This window comes from Grampus griseus (genome assembly GCF_964374135.1).
Source record: "Grampus griseus genome assembly, chromosome: 10".
NCBI classification, from domain to species: Eukaryota; Metazoa; Chordata; class Mammalia; order Artiodactyla; family Delphinidae; genus Grampus; species Grampus griseus.
The window spans coordinates 97480516-97498692 of record NC_139004.1 but is presented as its reverse complement, the minus strand read 5'-3'; the positions used below and the strand labels follow the sequence as shown (position 1 = coordinate 97498692).

The 18177-nt window shown below is 47.2% G+C and overlaps 1 protein-coding gene across 1 annotated transcript in view; it reads left to right on the top strand.

The window, feature by feature from the left end:
- The first annotated feature begins 404 nt into the window (after window positions 1–404).
- Window positions 405–18177, top strand: part of SEC13 (SEC13 homolog, nuclear pore and COPII coat complex component) — a 54549-nt gene continuing 36776 nt past the window's right edge. Inside the window, exons 1-5 of the mRNA XM_082664561.1 lie at window positions 405–514; window positions 3203–3247; window positions 11927–12042; window positions 15023–15174; window positions 15627–15760. Of these exons, the coding sequence (XP_082520687.1) occupies window positions 512–514; window positions 3203–3247; window positions 11927–12042; window positions 15023–15174; window positions 15627–15760 (450 nt within the window). The 5' untranslated portion in view covers window positions 405–511. The remainder of the gene's footprint in view (window positions 515–3202; window positions 3248–11926; window positions 12043–15022; window positions 15175–15626; window positions 15761–18177) is intronic.

Sequence of the window (18177 nt, the reverse complement as noted above, 5' to 3'; positions counted from 1 at the left end):
CCCCTGGTCGCAGCCTTGGGTCCTGAGGAGAGACTGACAAGGAAGCACTAAGACCAGTCTGGCCACTACTCCCAAAATTAGTCATCCTAAATTGTTCACCATAAGGCCAGTCGCACCCAGAACCACAGAGAGGTGGGTGGAGGTGTAGTTACGTATGAGTCCCTTTTTTCATGTATGGATCTCAGGAAAAGGGAAGGGCTGGGCACGAGAGAAGACAGATTAGAGCCTCAGATTTCAAGTCCCGGGCCTGGCTCGCCTGGAAAACGAGAGTCCCACCCCTTTGGTCTCGAGCGTCACGCACGGAGAAGGGGAGGGGCCGTGGGAAGGCTTGGCACCGCCCCAGAAAGGGCGGAACCTTCGGGCGAGCGGAGCGCGCTGCTGCCCGGAAGCTCCTGCGCCCGGGCCAGACCGCCTGCGAGCCCGGCACCGGAAGTGAGCTGTTCCGAGGCGCCGCCGGGACCTGCCACGTCCGAGGCCTGGCGCTGCCGCTGCCGCCGTCGCCCCCGCAACCATGGTGAGTGCTGGGGCCGGGGTCGCCGAGCGGAGTTCTGGCCGTAGTCGCGGCCCTCCCGGGTTCTTCGCCGCGCTAAGGTTCAAGCCCCGAGTTGGGGCCGTTCAGCTCTCCCGCACCGCTTCGGGTCTGGGGGTCTCTGGCCCTGCCCGTCCGGACCTTTCGAAGGGGGAGGCCAGGCGGAGGCTGCGGAACCTCCCAGAACTCTGCGGGCCGCGTCTCCTGCTTCTTTTCCTTCTCTTTCCCCAACAATTGAAAACAAAACCCCAAACACCGTTGGAGCTACTGTGGCCTGAGCCCTTAGTAGGTTCCAAGCATTGTTCCTAATCTCAGCCTACTAACAGCCCCATGAAGTCGGGGCTGTTATTATCGACCTTTGACAAATGAGGAAGCTGGAGGTTGAGAGGTGAAGCCTCTTGCACAGGGAACAAGTGGCAGAGCTGAGATTCAAACCCTCACAACCATTCCCTTCTCCCTCCTCCCGCCTCCCCCAGCAGAGATGTTTGTGGAACGGGTGCTTAGCCCAGGGCCCCGAGGTATGACGGGCACTTCAGGAAACTGATGTAAGGATGAGCTGAATGTTCCTGTGATGCAGGGGCTCGGGTTTTTAAACCTCTGTGGTATCCACAGTGTACATTCACTCCACACTTACTCATCCAGTGAATGACCGCCAGTGGGAACTAATGGATAGAAGCATCTAGCCTGAGCCTGGCACAGAGGGGGGGTTCAGTAAGCCGGTGCTCTCGGGAAAATGGCTGTGCCTGGGTTTTTGAGGAAACGTGGGTGAACCCAGAAGTCTGCACGCTGGGTTTGGTTCTTGCTTTGCAGGGCACTGGGTTTTAAATTTCTCGGGGTTTTTTTTGGTCTCTGATTCTTCAGCTGCTAAGTAGAGTTGGGGTCTCTTACACCCTGACACTCTGCTCTTTTTAAATGAGTTTTTAACTCATTAAGTAATTCTGAAGAGCTTAATTGTTTTGAGGGCTGTCTTTTACTACTTAAGGAAGACCATACATCTTGAGGTGCTTAGGAGGAGGGACTTTTTTTTTTTAAGGAGCTTTTAAAAAAAAAAAAGCACTTGTTCATCAATCCTGGTTGGTGCGTGAGAGTGGTTCAAAATAAATGCTGGTTATCTCCAAGGTCCTCTGGCGAACTAGTATGAAACTATCAGTAAGCTTTCTTCCTGCCTCTGCTTAGCCCTCAGCCATTGATTTAGGGAATTGGATGTAACAACTAGATGGGCAGCCTAGTCAAGTGGAAGGCTTTGTGGGCTGGGAGTTAGCAGGTGAGGCTCTTCTCCCAGCTCCACCTTTAACTAGCTCTGTGAACTTGAGCAGGTGCTTTCTATTCCCTGAGCTTCTTCATCTCCTTAGTCCATCGGACAGCTGTGATGAACTCTGCCCTTCGGCCTTCCCAGTGCACGTGTGAGAGTACTTTGTGACCCGGACAGCTTGGCACCCGTAGGAGATGCTTCTCCTTATCTTCCTTACTTGCCTTTGCAGACCTCGGGGGCTGCTTTGTGGGGCATCTAGACTTTGGTGAGAGAACCTATGCTTACTTGACATGTACATTTTGAACTGCTTTGCAGCCATCCTCTTTTAGTATCCACCTTTCTGAAAAGTCAGGTCAGACTCTATACCTGCAGGGCTTGTGCTGGAAAAAGATGACATGGGGGAAATGGTAAGAAATATCACTTCCAGTCTGAAACCTCCTTTTCCGTCCCTTTTCTATCCTAAGAGTTTTGAGAGAATAGTGGTTGAACAAAGTAAAGCTGTGCATTTTTGTTCATTTACTTATTCATTCAGCAGATAGTCACTGAGCTCCTTCTGGTTGCAAAGCACTGTACTGGGTGATTTGAGAGGATTCAGAACTGCCAATGACACCGACCCTGGCTCCAGGGAGCTCACCTTCTAGTTGGGAGAAGAAACAGTGTAAAGTGTTGTAGACATTCAGTGTTGATATTCAGAGGAGTCCAGCCAGTTGGGGAATCTGGGAATCTTCAAGATGGGGCAGGGGGCAGCGTAATTTGAGCTGCACCTCAGAGAATGGGTAGGAAGCTGATGACCATGGCAGCTCTGTTCCAGCCCTATAAACTGGGCTCTGTCACAGATGGTGTACCAGGGAGCAGCCTCAGGAGAATCAGTTGAATCAATTAGTGTTAAGTGTTAACCCTGTTGTGCAAAAAACTGCCTGGAACATCAGAGGCTCTGTCATCCGGGAAGGAACCCCGGCCATGGCTCCCTCAGGGTCCCTCTTCAACGTCAAATGTAGCCAGGACCGCTCATGCCGCCATCCCCCCTTCTTTGCTCATGTTTTGCCCTCTGATTGGACTGTACTTTTTTTCCCCTGTGCCACCTGGCAAATTCCTCATCATCTGAGCCGAGTTTATGTCCACCACCACCAGCCCCTCAGACTGCTATAGCACATGTTAACCACCATTAAAGTATTTATCTTGCCGTGTTGGGGTTACTTATGTGCAGGCTTCTCAGGGGCAAGAAGTACCTCTTTTGCGTGTCTGTATCTCCAGTCCCTGGCACAGTGCCTGGCAAAATGAAGGCACTTAGAGTGAACATTTACTGAATGAATGAATGAATGAACAGATGCAGTCAAGAACTTTAAAAATGATAAGTGGATTCAACGAGATGATTGCATTCTAACTATCAGTGCATTTACCAACAATATCTTTGGTTCTAGGTGTCAGTAATTAACACTGTGGATACTTCCCATGAGGACATGATTGTAAGTATTCCTTTAGCACTTCCTCACATGCTGTGGACATGGGCATTTCTGTTGATCATTTATGAATCCACTGTGGCTTTGCAGCCTTTGATAGTTAGGCTGTAACCTGTTACAGATACCCCTGTAACTATAGGGGTATGGTCAGTCTCCCAGCAGTACCCTCTGAGTTGGCAGGGCTGTGATAGTCTGGTCACTGTACGGCAGGAGAAACCTGGAAACAATTTGTAGCCCAAGGTCCTCGGTCTCCTGGCCAAAAAAGTAACTGTCTCTGGGATGGGATGGAAGTGGGTGCAGAGGTTTGAATTAGTCTTCCCACCTGTATTCCTCCTGCTGTCACTTCTTAGCCCCATGGGAAAGGGAAGAAAAAAATAGGAAAATGACTCAATACAAAGGCAGAGCCAGGTAGGACTGGCACAGACAGCAGGCCAGACAGTGCTCTTTGAACCAGAAGTCATTAACTCAAGGCGTTTCCTGAGAGGCAAACATAGGGTTTGGTGTAAAAGGACAGGGCTGTGAGAGAAGGTCCAGAGGTTAAAGTCTCCAGCAGCAAAGATGTGGACTCTGCTTCTTGCAGTGCAAGGAGTCCAGGTAGCCTTTGAACAGGACCCAGGTCAGTCAGCCTACAGCATTTCATCCCAGGCATCCTGCCATCACATCCTTCCCACCAGCAGTTGCTTTGGGACTTCTGAGGGGCTGCCTAGTCTCAGAATTGTATGTTCCCTGGGTGGGATCATGTGTGTTCTAGCTGTGAGACCACACCTCCTTGGAGACAGCGTGGCACCTTGGGTAAGAAGATCCAGTCTGAAATCCCTAGTCAATCTCTTTTTTTTTTTTTTGAATTTTATTTTATTTATTTTTTTATACAGCAAGTTCTCATTAGTTATCCATTTTATACATACTTCTGTATACATGTCAATCCCAATCTCCCAATTCATCCCACCACCACCCCCCTGCCACCGCTTTCCCCCCTTGGTGTCCATACGTTTGTTCTCTACCCCTGTGTCTCTACCCTGCAAACCGGTTCATGTGTACCATTTTTCTAGGTTCCACATATATGCGGTAGTATACGATATTTGTTTTTCTTTTTCTGACTTCACTCTGTATGACAGTCCCTAGATCCATCCACGTCTCTACAGATGACCCAATTTCGTTCCTTCTTATGGCTGAGTAATATTCCGTTGTATATATGTACCACAAATTCTTTATCCATTTGTCTGTCGATGGGCATTTAGGTTGCTTCCATGACCTGGCTATTGTAAATAGTGCTGCAGTGAACATTGGGGTGCATGTATCTTTTTTTTTTTTTTTTTTTGCGGTACGCGGGGCTCTCACTGTTGTGGCCTCTCCCGTTGCGGAGCACAGGCTCTGGACGCGCAGGCTCAGCGGCCATGGCTCACGGGCCCAGCCTCTCCACGGCATGTGGGATTTTCCTGGACCAGGGCACGAACCCGTGTCCCCTGCATCGGCAGGCGGACTCTCAACCACTGCACCACCAGGGAAGCCCTGCATGTATCTTTTCGAAATATGGTTTTCTCTGGGTATGCGCCCAGTAGTGGGATTGCTGGGTCATATGGTAATTCTATTTTTAGTTTTTTAAGGAACCTCCATACTGTTCTCCATAGTGGCTGTATCAGTTTACATTCCCACCAACAGTGCAAGAGGCTTCCCTTTTCTCCACACCCTCTCCAGCATTGGTGGTTTGTAGATTTTCTGACGATGCCCATTCTCAGTGGTGTGAGGTGATACCTCATTGTAGTTTTGATTTGCATTTCTCTAATGATTAGTGATGTTGAGCAGCTTTGCACGTGCTTCTTGGCCATCTGTATGTCTTCTTTAGAGAAATGTCTATTTAGGTCTTCTGCCCATTTTTTGGATTGGGTTGTTTGTTTTTTTAATATTGAGCTGCATGAGCTGTTTATGTATTTTGGAAATTAATCCTTTGTTGGTTCATTTGCAAATATTCTCTCCCATTCTGAGGGTTGTCTTTTTGTCTTGTTTGTAATTTCCTTTGCTATGCAAAAGCTTTGAAGTTTCATTAGGTCCTATTTGTTTATTTTTGGTTTTATTTCCATTACTCTAGGAGGTGGATCAAAAAAGATCTTGCTGTGATTTATGTCAAAGAGTGTTCTTCCTGTGTTTTCCTCTAAGAGTTTTATAGTGTCTGACCTTACATTTAGGTCTGTAATCCATATTGAGTTTATTTTTGTGAACAGTGTTAGGGAGTGTTCTAATTTCATTCTTTTACATGTAGCTGTCCATTTTGCCCTGCAGCACTTATTGAAGAGACTGTCTTTTCTCCATTGCATATCCTTGCCTCCTTTGTCATAGATTAGTTGACCACAGGTGCGTGGGTTTCTCTCTGGGCTTTCTATCCTGTTCCATTGATCTGTATTTCTGTTTTTGTGCCAGTACCATACTGTCTTGATTACTATAGCTTTGTAGTATAGTCTGAAGTCAGCGAGTCTGATTCCTCCAGCTCTGTTTTTTTCCCTCAAGACCACTTTGGCTATTCGGGGTCGTTTGTGTCTGCATACAAATTTTAAGATTTTTTTTGTTCTAGTTCTGTAAAAAATGCCATTGGTAATTTGATAGGGATTGTATTGAATCTGTAGATTGCTTTGGGTAGTATAACCATTTTCACAGTATTGATTCTTCCAATCTAAGAATATGCTATATCTCTCCATCTGTTTGTATCATCTTTAATTTCTTTCATCAGTGTCTTATAGTTTTCTGCATGCAGGTCTTTCATCTCCCTAGGTCAGTTTATTCCTAGGTATTTTATTCTTTTTGTTGCAGTGGTAAATGGGAGTGTTTCCTTAATTTCTCCTTCAGATTCCTCATCATTAGTGTGTAGGAATGCAAGAGTTTTCTGTGCATTACTTTTGTATCCTGCAACTTTACCAAATTCATTGATGAGCTCTAGTAGTTTTCTGGTGGCATCTTTAAGATTCTCTATGTATAGTATCATGTCATCTGCAAACAGTGATAGTTATACTTCTTCCTTTCCAACTGGTATTCCTTTTATTTCTTTTTCTTCTCTGATTGCCATGGCTAGGACTTCCAAAACTATGTTGAATAATAGTGGTGAGAGCGGACATCCTTGTCTTGTTCCTGATCTTAGAGGAAATGTATTCAGTTTTTCGCCATTGAGAATGATGTTTGCCGTGGGTTTGTCATATATGGCCTTCTTTATGTTGAGGTAGGTTCCCTCTATGCCCACTTTCTGGAGAGTTTTTATCATAAATGGGTGTTGAATTTGGTCAAAAGTGTTTTCTGCATCTACTGAGATGATCATATGGCATTTCTTTCTCAGTTTGTTAATATGGTGTATCACATTTATTGATCTGTGTATATTGAAGAATCCTTACATCCCTGGGATAAATCCCACTTGATCATGGTGTATGATCCTTTTAATGTGTTGTTGGATTCTGCTTGCTAGTATTTTGTTGAGGATTTTTGCATCTGTATTCGTGAGTGATATTAGTCTGTAATTTTTTTGTAGTATCTTTGTCTGGTTTTGTTATCAGGGTGATGGTGGCCTCATAGAATGAGTTTGGGAGTGTTCCTTCCTCTGCAGTTTTTTGGAAGAGTTTGAGAAGGATGGGTGTTAGCTCTTCTCTAAATGTTTGACAGAATTCACCTGTGAAGCCATCTGGTCCTGGACTTTTGTTTGTTGGAAGATTTTTTTTTTTTTTTTGCGGTATGCGGGCCTCTCACTGTTGTGGTCTCTCCCGCTGTGGAGCGCAGGCTCCAGACGCGCAGGCTCAGTGGCCATGTTTCCTTTGCCTAGCCGCTCCGCGGCATGTGGGATCTTCCCAGACCGGGGCGCGAACCTGTGTTCCCTGCATCGGCAGGCAGACTCTCAACCACTGCGCCACCATGGAAGCCCTGTTGGAAGATTTTTAATCACAGTTTCAATTTCATTACTTGTGATTGGTCTGTTCATATTTTCTCTTTCTTCCTGGTTGAGTCTTGCAAGGTTATACCTTTCTAAGAATTTGTCCATTTCTTCCAGGCTGTCCATTTTATTGGCATAGAGTTGCTTGTAGTAGTCTCTTAGGATGCTTTGTATTTCTGTGGAGTCTGTTGTAACTTCTCCTTTTGTATTTCTAATTTTATTGATTTGAGTCCTCTCCCTCTTTTTCTTGATGAGTCTGGCTAAAGGTTTATCAATTTTATCTTATCAAAGAACCAGCTTTTAGTTTTATTGATCTTTGCTATTGTTTTCTTTGTTTCTATTTCATTTATTTCTGCTGTGATCTTTATGATTTCTTTCCTTCTACTACCTTTGGGTTTTGTTTGTTCTTCTTTCTCTGGTTCCTTTAGGTGTAAGGTTAGATTGTTTATTTGAGATGTTTGTTGTTTCTTGAGGTAGGATTGTATTGCTATAAACTTCCCTCTGAGAACTGCTTTGCTTCATCCAGTAGGTTTTGGATCCTTGTGTTTTCATTGTCATTTGTCTGTAGGTATATTTTGATTTCCTCTTTGATTTCTTCAGTGATCTCTTGGTTACTTAGTCATGTATTGTTTAGCCTCTCTGTGTTTTTGTTTTTTACATTTTTTTCCCCTGTAATTGATTTCTAATCTCATAGCATTGTGGTCAGAAAAGATGCTTGATATGATTTCAATTTTCTTAAATTTACGGAGGTTCGATTTGTGACCCAAGATGTGATCTGTCCTGGAGAATGTTCCATGTGCGCTTGAGAAGAAAGTGTAATCTGCTCTTTTTGAATGGAATGTCCTATAAATATGAATGAAATGTGCCTGGTCTTTTGTGTCATTTAAAGCTTGTGTTTCCTTATTAATTTTCTGTCTGGATCATCTGTCCATTGGTGTAAGTGAGGTGTTAAAGTCCCACACTATTATTGTGTTACTGTCGATTTCCTCTTTTATAGCTGTTAGCAGTTGCCTTATGTATTGAGGTGCTCCTATGTTGGGTGCATATATATTTATAATTGTTATACCTTTTTCTTGGATTGATCCTTTGATCATGATGTACTGTCCTTCCTTGTCTCTTGTAACATTCTTTATTTTGAAGTCTATTTTATCTGATATGAGTATTGCTACTCCAGCTTTCTTTTGATTTCCACTTGCATGGAATATCTTTTTCCATCCCCTCACTGTCAGTCTGTACGTGTCCCTAGGTGTGAAGTGGGTCTCTTGTAGGCAGCATATATATGGGTATTGTTTTTGTAACCATTCAGTGAGCCTGTGTCTTGGTTGGAGCATTTAATCCATTCACGTTTAAGGTAATTATCGATATGTATGTTCCTATGACCATTTTCTTAATTGTTGTGGGTTTCTTTTTGTAGGTCCTTTTCTTCTCTTGTGTTTCCCACTTAGAGAAGTTCCTTTAGCATTTGCTGTAGAGCTGGTTCGGTGGTGCTGTATTCTCTTAGCTCTGCTGGTCTGTAAAGCTTTTGATTTCTCTGTCGAATCTGAATGAGATCCTTGCCGGGTAGAGTAATGTTGGTTGTAGGTTGTTCCCTTTCATCACTTTAAATATGTCATGCCACTCCCTTCTTGCTTGTAGAATTTCTGCCGAGAAATCAGCTCTTAACCTTACGGAAGTTCCCTTGTATGTTATTTGTTGTTTTTCCCTTACTGCTTTCAATAATTTTTCTTTGTCTTTAATTCTTGCCAATTTGATTACTATGTGTCTTGGCAGGTGTCTCCTTGGGTTTGTCCTGCCTGGGACTCTCTGTGCTTCCTGGACTTGGGTGGCTATTTCCATTCCCATGTTAGGGAAGTTTTCAACTATAATCTCTTCAAATATTTTCTCAGGTCCTTTCTGTCTCTCTTCTCCTTCTGGGACCCCTGTCATGCTAATATTGTTGTGTTTAATGTTGTCCCAGAGGTCTCTTAGGCTGTCTTCATTTCTTTTCATTCTTTTTTCTTTATTCTGTTCTGCAGCAGTGAATTCCACCATTCTGTCTTCCAGGTCACTTATCCGTTCTTCTGCCTCAATTATTCTGCTATTGATTCCTTCTAGTGTATTTTTCATTTTAGTTATTGTATTGTTCATCTCTGTTTGTTCTTTTATTCTTCTAGGTCTTTGTTAAACATTTTCTTGCATCTTCTTCATCTTTGCCTCCCTTCTTTTTCCGAGGTCCTGGATCATCTTTTTTTTTTTTTTTTTTTTTTTGCGGTACGCGGGCCTCTCACTGCTGTGGCCTCTCCCGTTTCAGAGCTTAGGCTCCAGACGTGCAGGCTCAGCGGCAGTGGTTCATGGGCCCAGCCACTCTGTGGTATGTGGGTTCCTCCCGGACCAGGGCACAAACCCGCATCCCCTGCTTTGGCAGGCGGACTCTCAATTACTGCGCCACCAGGGAAGCCCCCTGGATCATCTTTACCATCATTATTCTGAATTATTTTTCTGGAAGGTTGCCCGTCTCCACTTCATTTAGTTGATTTTCTGGGGTTTTATCCTGTTCCTTCATCTGGTACAAAGTCCTCTGCCTTTTCATCTGTCTGTCTTTCTGTGAATGTGGTTTTCCTTCCACAGCTACAGAATTGTAGTTGATCTTGTTTCTGCTGTCTGCCCTCTGGTGGATGAGGCTATCTAAGAGGCTTGTGCAAGTTTCCTGATGTGAGAGACTGGTGGTGGGTAGAGTGGTGTTGCTCTGAGCATAGCTCAATAAAACTTTAATCCACTTGTCTGCTGATGGGTGGGGCTGGGTTCTCTCCCTGTTGGTTGTTTGGCCTGAGGCGACCCAACAGTGGAACCTACCCGGCTCTTTGGTGGGGCTAATGGTGGACTCTGGGAGGGTTCACAACAAGGAATACTTCCCAGAACTTCTGCTGCCAGTGTCCTTGTCCCCACGGTGAGCCACAACCACCCCCTGCCGCTGCAGGAGACCCTCCAACACTAGCAGGTAGGTCTGATTCAGTCTCCCCTGGGGTCACGGCTCCTTCCCCTGGGTCCCCATGTGCACACTACTTTGTGTGTGCCCTCCAGGAGTGGAGTCTCTGTTTCCCCCAGTCCTGTCAAAGTCCTGCAATCAAATCCCACTAGTCTTCAAAATCTGATTCTCTAGGAATTCCTCCTCTCGTTGCCGGACTCCCAGGTTGTGAAGCCTGACGTGGGGCCCAGAACCTTCACTCCAGTGGGTGGACTTCTGTGGTATAAGTGTTCTCCAGTTTGTGAGTCACCCACCCAGCAGTTATGGGATTTGATTTTATTGTGATTGCACCCCTCCTACCATCTCATTGTGGCTTCTCCTTTGTCTTTGGATGTGGGGTATCTTTGCTGGTGAGTTCCAGCGTCTTCCTGTCCGTGATTGTTCAGCAGTTAGTTGTGAATCCGGTGCTCTCGCAAGAGAGAGTGAGGGCATGTCCTTCTACTCTGCCATCTTGAACCAAACTCATAGTCAATCTCTTAACTTTTCTGAGCCAGCCCTATTTCCTCATAGCTAAGATGGGGAAAATTATGGATACGCTCCCTCTCTCTGTGGGTTCATCTTGGGGAACAGATGAGACAAAGTAGTAATGACTAACGTCTGCATGCTCACTGCGCATCACACCCCATGCTGAATACTTCTCATTTAAGCTTCATAACAACCCTCGAAGTAGATGCCATCATCAGGTCCATTTAAAGATAAGGAAACTAGGTTCAAGGGTATTAGGAAATTTTTCTAAGGTTGCACAGCAGGTAACTTGAGATAGGATTTAAATCTCTTAGGTTCTTTGCCGTGCTTCCTCCCAAAGTGTGTGATAGCACTCTGCAGGAGCAGTGCTTCAGAAAAACACTTGCAGAGAAGCTCTGTCATAGCACCTGCCCTGCCTGCCTTCCAACAAGCCGAGACCTGGAATGGTGGAGGGGGTTGGCCTCCCAAGAAGAATCAGGATGTTTTCCTTGGGTAGGGAGGTGAGGAAGGAGTGTTGAAGCAGACGAAATGATTGCTTCCCTCTGAAAGGATGTGATTGCCCCTGATGACCACAAGAGTGACAGCTAATAGTTCCTGAAACCCCCAAGGCGCAACAGTGAGGAAAGTGTCATCCATTGGAATAGGCAGGGCCAGCAAACAGGAGGGGCCAGTAAGTACAGTGAGGCAGCAGGTGGATTGGCTCAGAGGAGCCATCGCCCCGATGGAAAAGGAGCTGTGGGCAGGGCCCAGCCCTAGGTCTGGATGGCCAGGCAGCATCGATGAAGTTGGTTCATCAGTGATGGGACCAGTGACATTTAAGGCATGAGTGGAGAGTCTGGGGTACTGGCGTGCATCGTGGAGGACCTGATTGGGGCCTGCAGGCAGTCAGTGGCCTGCTTCTTTGGGTCAGCATTAGCCCTGGGTTCTGACGCTGAGCCAAACCTCCCTGGCGACCCACGGAGCCTCAGAACACAGTGGGGCGTGAGGAAGGAGGAAGAAGAAGGAAGCTAGGCAAGCTTCTCTTCTCCCATATACCCACCCTGCAGAGCAGGACTGGGAAGGACTTCCCCTGTGATGTAAAGGGTCTAAAAGCACCTGGGTGTGGTTTTTCTTGTCCCTTTCAGAAGGAAATTACCTGTCAGAGAAGTGAGAACGTTGACATGCTAGCTTCCTGCCTGATAGTGATGATTCTTTGAGGTTTGATTAACTTCAGGTAGATTCTGGTCCCTACTAGACTCAGTCCTGGTGACTGCCCCCACCCCACCCCGCTCCGCCCAGCCTGCCGGCTTCCCGAGCTGTCCTCTCTTTGCAGCATGATGCCCAGATGGACTACTACGGCACCCGCCTGGCAACCTGCTCATCAGACAGGTCCGTCAAGATCTTCGACGTGCGCAACGGAGGGCAGATCCTCATCGCCGACCTCAGGGGGTGAGTGCAGCCAACCCTGGGCAAGATCTCAGAGAGTGGGCTTCTCAGACATGGCAGGAAGGGCTGAGGGTCAGATCAGAGCAGCCCGCAGTGCAGTCAGCGGAGAGGACACCTGGTCCCAGCCAGCCGGCTGCCCTCATCAGGTATCCCAGACCGATGGAGCCAGGAGCAAATCCCAATTCTGCCGCCCAAATGCCCACTGGCAGACCTGGGGCGAGGGAGTCAGTTATAGGCTCTCAGAGCCTCCACCCACTCACCCCCAACACAGGCTGCCGCTGTCTCCACCCAGTTAGAGCCTACTTGCAACAAGCGTCCAGTGGCCACTGCTATTTTCAAGAGTGGGAAACTAACTTTTTTTTTTAAACAAGTTTAGCTACCACATGATCTAAAGTGGCTCAAGGCTGGTGATCTAAGAATGTAATAGTAATGATATAAATCCCATAATTCTGCCTGTTTGCCCGTGGTAGGTACTCAGTGAATATTTGCAAACGTTTCATTTACCTTTCTCCCTGTTGACATTCTTGAGATCCTGGCTCTCAGTTTTGTGGCCGCACTCTAGTGCTTTCCCTCAGTTCACTACCTCAGGTAGATGGGGTTCTTAACCTGGGTACCATGGATCTCCAAGTGTTCTGTGGGTAGAATTCAGGAGGTGGTGAACTGGGAAAGGGAAAACATTACCTCTTTATTTTCAGTGACTGATATTTAGCATTTCCTTCAATTATGGCTATAGGCCAGGAACTACAGTAGTATTCATAGTACCTGTCACTTTGTTACCAATAGGAGTCATAGATTTTTGTTTTTAATATATTTATTTATTTTTGGCTGCGTTGGGTCTTCGTTGCTGCACGCTGGCTTTCTCTGGTTGCGGTGAGCGGGGTCTGCTCTTCATTGCGGCGCGCGGGCTTCTCATTGTGGTGGCTTCTCTTGTTGCGGAGCATGGGCTCTAGGCGTGCGGGCTTCAGTAGTTGTGGCTCGTGGGCTCTGGAGCACAGGCTCAGTAGTTGTGGCGCACGGGTTTAGTTGCTCCGCAGCATGTGGGATCTTTCTGGACGAGGGCTCGAACCCGTGTCCCCTGCATTGGCAGGCGGATCCTTAACCACTGGGCCACTAGGGAAGACCGTCACAGATATTTTTATATCACATTACAGTTGTTGTATCTTTCTCAAAACAGCATTTATGCTCATCACTACCTTGAAGTTAGAATGGTTATTAGACTTGCCACTAGAGTTTGTTACTTAAAGCGTTAACAAAGAAGCACACGTATCACTAATAACATAAATTGTTCTTTAACGTTTTGATAACTGTATATCAGTATAGTTGGGTTTTCTTTATAATCCTAGCTCTATGTATTTTTTTTTGTTTTTTGTTTTTTGTTTTTTTTGCGGTACGCGGGCCTCTCACTGTTGTGGCCTCTCCCGTTGCGGAGCACAGGCTCCGGACGCGCAGGCTCAGCGGCCATGGCTCACTGGCCCAGCCGCTCCATGACATGTGGGATCTTCCCGGACCGGGACACGAACCCGTGTCCCCTGCATCGGCAGGCGGAGTCTCAACCACTGCGCCACCAGGGAAGCCCTAGCTCTATGTATTTTATCCATTATTCTGAGAAGGGACCATAACGTTCACCAGACTGCACAGGAGAAGTTAAGAATTGCTGACAAGTGGGTGTTCAGTACATGTTTGTGAATAGGTTAAAACAGACATAGCTAAGTCAGTAGCCGTTTCAGGAGATAGGCCTAGAAGTTCCACCTCTTCCTGAGTGTCAGGAGTCAAGTGACTCAGGAGCCAGATGCCGCCTTCCCTGCTCAGCAGCCCGTGGCTGAGCGGAGAGCTCTGAGGGCGAGGCCTGGCTGCCATCTGGGCATCATGCTGCAAAGAGAGGACAGCTCGGGAAGCCGGCAGGCTGGGCGGAGGCGGGTGGGGTGGGGGCAGTCACCAGGACTGAGTCTGCTGTCACTCGGTCCTCTGCTCTGCGTTTTTCTTCTGCTCTAAGTATGAAAAGTATTGGAGGGTAATAAATTCAGGCCCCCATTCTTTGTTCCCTCAGTTAAAGTTACGCTAGTTGTAGGACGTTTGAGTCTACAAGAGTTTCATTAGCAGCTCCTTTGTAGAGACTGGGGTTGGACCACTGTCCCAGCTGGAGGGAGGAGAACTCTGAGTGTCAGCAGTCCCGGGGTGGATGGGGGAGCAGGGAGCAGCACCAGAGCTAGCAGTCGTCAAGCTTGTGTTTTCTCCTTTTCTTGTACCAAGCACTGTTGTAAGCTCTTTATTGAGTTATCACAAACATTTCCCTCATGACCGCCATGTGAAAGAAGTCTTGTTGACACCTCTATTAAGAGACAAAGCCAAAGAGAGGATATGGCCCTGGCCTAAAGTCAAGCAACAAGTGAGTGTGGAATAGGCGTGAAAGAGCCTGTCCCATCCCCTCTGTGCCATCCACCTCCGTGTGCTGGGTGCCCCCCGTTCTGAGGGACGGCCCCAGTACAGAGCCTGGCACAGGGTACGTGCTCAGACAGTGAACGCACAGAGATGGGAAGAGAAGAGAGAGACATGCCTGTTGATAAAGTTGAAGGAGTAGTGGCAGGTATCAAAATGAAATTGTTACTGCCTCCGCAAGAAGGCGACTGTCCGGGAAGATGAGGAGTGATTCATCTACAGATACATGCTGAGCACTGGGGGGTAAACGCTGGATCTGTCGCTGACTGTGCTGATGACAGCACATGCAGGCTATGCTGGCCACCGTCTGGGGTAGGTGAGGGCTCTGCCGTGTCGGGACAGAGGGGCTGACTCGCCTTCGGCCTCAGGGTCCTCACTGCCCAACGACGGTCCCTTTTGGAGTGACATCATACACGGCTCTCCTTTTTGAAATTTTTAGGCAGTTCTGTCCTGAGAAGCCATTCACTTCTGTCCAAAGTAGTGGCTGGCAGAGCACTGTGGGTTCCTTTGGCCCATTTGAGCAACCTCTGACCCTCTCCCCTTGCAGTCATGAGGGTCCTGTGTGGCAAGTGGCCTGGGCCCACCCCATGTATGGCAATGTCCTGGCATCCTGCTCCTATGACCGCAAAGTCATTATCTGGAAAGAGGAAAATGGCACCTGGGAGAAGACGCATGAGCACACGGGACACGACTCCTCAGGTACACTGAGTGTGGCAGGAGAGGGCGGCGGGCAGAGGGGCCCTGGGGGAGAGGGGGAGGCCTCTGTCTTGGCTAACCCTTGGCTTTCCCCTTGTGATGCTCGTCGTTTGTCCCTTGGGCTTTGGTTGCTTTTCTGTTACTCTTTCCACAGCTGAGGTAAGGCCTTAAGACCTAAAGCCAATCCAAAGCAAAATGAGAAAAGCAAAGACAACATAGCGAGATTTTTGTTTTTTTAAGGTTTATTCATTTCAAGTACTGGCCGTGTTCTCAGATTATGAGATAGGCTTTAGTTTATGATGATATTAGTAGTGATGGGTTTTTTAAATCTCCTTAATTGACAAAATTACAACCTCCTCCTGGTGATCCCTACAATTTTTTTTTTTTAGAAATTTAGTAAAACAGTAAGTCTCAGAACTGAAAGTCTGCTCACTGTTCCTCCCTCCTTCCTGCAGTAAACTCTGTGTGCTGGGCCCCCCATGACTACGGCCTGATCCTAGCTTGTGGGAGCTCAGATGGAGCCATCTCTCTGCTGACTTACACCGGGTTGGGCCAATGGGAAGTGAAGAAGATCAACAATGCTCACACTGTAAGTCACACCCTTCCTGTGTATAGGGGGTAGCTCTGTGACCTTGCCTCGTGTCCCCTGTTCACTCCTTAGAGAGTGGCAGGAACAGTGTCACTGCTGTGCGGTGGGCCAGGGGAGGGGGCTGCTGATCAGACATGCTTGGGAGAGCAGCTCTGAGCCTCTCTGCTCTGAAGCCAGACAGGCTGCATCCAGGGAGACCAGGCTGCACCAGCCTCATTCAGCCCACGGCAGGGTTGGCACTGGTTCCTCCAAGTCGGGGAGGGCCAGGGCACTGGCAAGGTGGCAGCAGTAGGCTGCCTCACTGCCACCCTTGCTATGGACACCTCAAGTTGACATGGCCTGCGGTGGTCATTGGGACCCCTGGAATTGAGTGGTGTTAAAAATCATCATAGGGGGCTTTCCTGGTGGCGCAGTGATGGAGAGTCCGCCTGCCGATGCAGGGGACATGGGTTCGTGCCCTGGTCCAGGAAGATCCCGCATGCCGCGGAGTGGCTGGGCCCGTGAGCCATGGCCGCTGAGCCTGCGCGTCCGGAGCCTGTGCTCCGCAACGGGGGAGGCCACAGCAGTGAGAGGGCCGCGTACCACAAAAAAAAAAAAAAAAATAGGAATTTAGTTCTCTACTTATAGTCATTGGACATTAAGTTTAAAACAGTCAAGAAAGCACAGTGGGGCTTCCTTGGTGGCGCAGTGGTTACGAATCCACCTGCTGATGCAGGGGACACGAGTTCGAGCCCTCATCAAGGAAGATCCCACATGCTATGGAGCAGCTAAGCCCCGTGTGCCACAACTACTGAGCCTGCACTCAAGAGCCCGCGAGCCACAACTGCTGAGCCCGTGCACCACAACTGCTGAAGCCCGCGCGCCTAGAGCCCATGCTCTGCAACAAGAGAAGCCATTGCAATGAGAAGCCCACACACCACAATGAAGAATAGCCCCCACTTGCCGCAACTAGAGAGAGCCCGCATGCAGCAACAAAGACCCAACGCAGCCAAAAATAAAGTAAATTTAAAAAAAGAAAGAAAGCAAGCACGGTGGACAGTGAGGGGAAATCTCACATTTCTTGAGCGTCTATTGTATGTCATGCAATCCTCTCAAATGTTTGTGAATGAAAGAAAAAATAACAAATGTACAGATTTGCAAGGTCGCCAGTCCTGTTCTCATTTTATGATTAGGTAAGTGAGGCTTAGAAAAAGTAAGTGACTTAGAGAAGGTACTGTGCTGAGGTTAGAATCCTGGAATCCATCTACCTTCTGTCTACACAGCAGTCCAGCTTCCATGGCCCCAGCACTTCTGAAAACTATGCAGATGGAAGTCAGCAGCCCCAAGTTTGACGCTGTACTTACTTCTGCAGTTCTCAAATTCATGGGGTCCATAGCCTGCCCAGCCTTCAAGGCCCCAGGAGCCTGTCTCAGGGTCTTGTTACTTGGGACCCTGTGATCCCCATCTGCTGACTAACTTGCAAAACTGAATAGGCTGAGAGGCTTCTGGGAAGATGGTGGGGAATGGCAACATAGTGCTTGAGTCTTTTCCAGTCTTTGCGTAGAAACCAGCAGAGCAACTAGGTAGCAAAACCAAAACCTCCTGAACAGCAGTTCACAACAAAATTGGGTAGCAAGGTATTTCCACAAACTCCAAAATACAAGCAGAGAGCAGTGGACCACCGACAGCCGCAAGACTGTGAGGTATTGGCATCCGAGCAGGAGGAAGAAGTAATGCGATGCCTTCCACCACACCTGAGGAGTACCCCCAGAAGAGCCAACAGGTGTTCACTGGAAAGCATTGCTGGCCAGTTGGCAAACAGCAGCAGGAATTTTGTACTTTTGTTTGTAACTTTTTTTAAAAGTAAGATAAAATTCACATATCATAAAATTCACCCTTTTTTAAAAGTATACAGTTCTGTAGTTTTTAATATACTCACGAAGTTGTACAACTCTCACTGCTAGTATCCAGATCTTTTTCATCACCCGAAAAGAAACCCCATTAGCAGTCACTCTCCACCCCCCCCTACCCCTAGCCCCAAGCAATGCTAATCTGCCTTCTGTCTGTATGGACTTGCCTATTCTGGACATTTCCTGTGAATGGAGTTATACAGTATGTGGTCTTTTGTGACTGACTTCTTTCACGTAGCATGTTTTCAAGGTTCATCCATATCATAGCATATATCGGTGCTTCCTGCCTTCTTATGGCTGAATAATATTCCATTGTGTGAATATACACATTTTATTTTGCCATTCATCAGTTAGTGATCATTTTCAGCTATTATGAATAATGCTCCTACAAACATTTGTGTGTCCGTTTTTGTGTTTTGAACTTTCTTGGGAGTAAAATTGCCAAGTCATGGAATCTCTGTGTTTAACTTTTTGAAGTACTGCTAACTGTTATCCAAATTAACTGCACCATTTTACATTCCTGCCAGC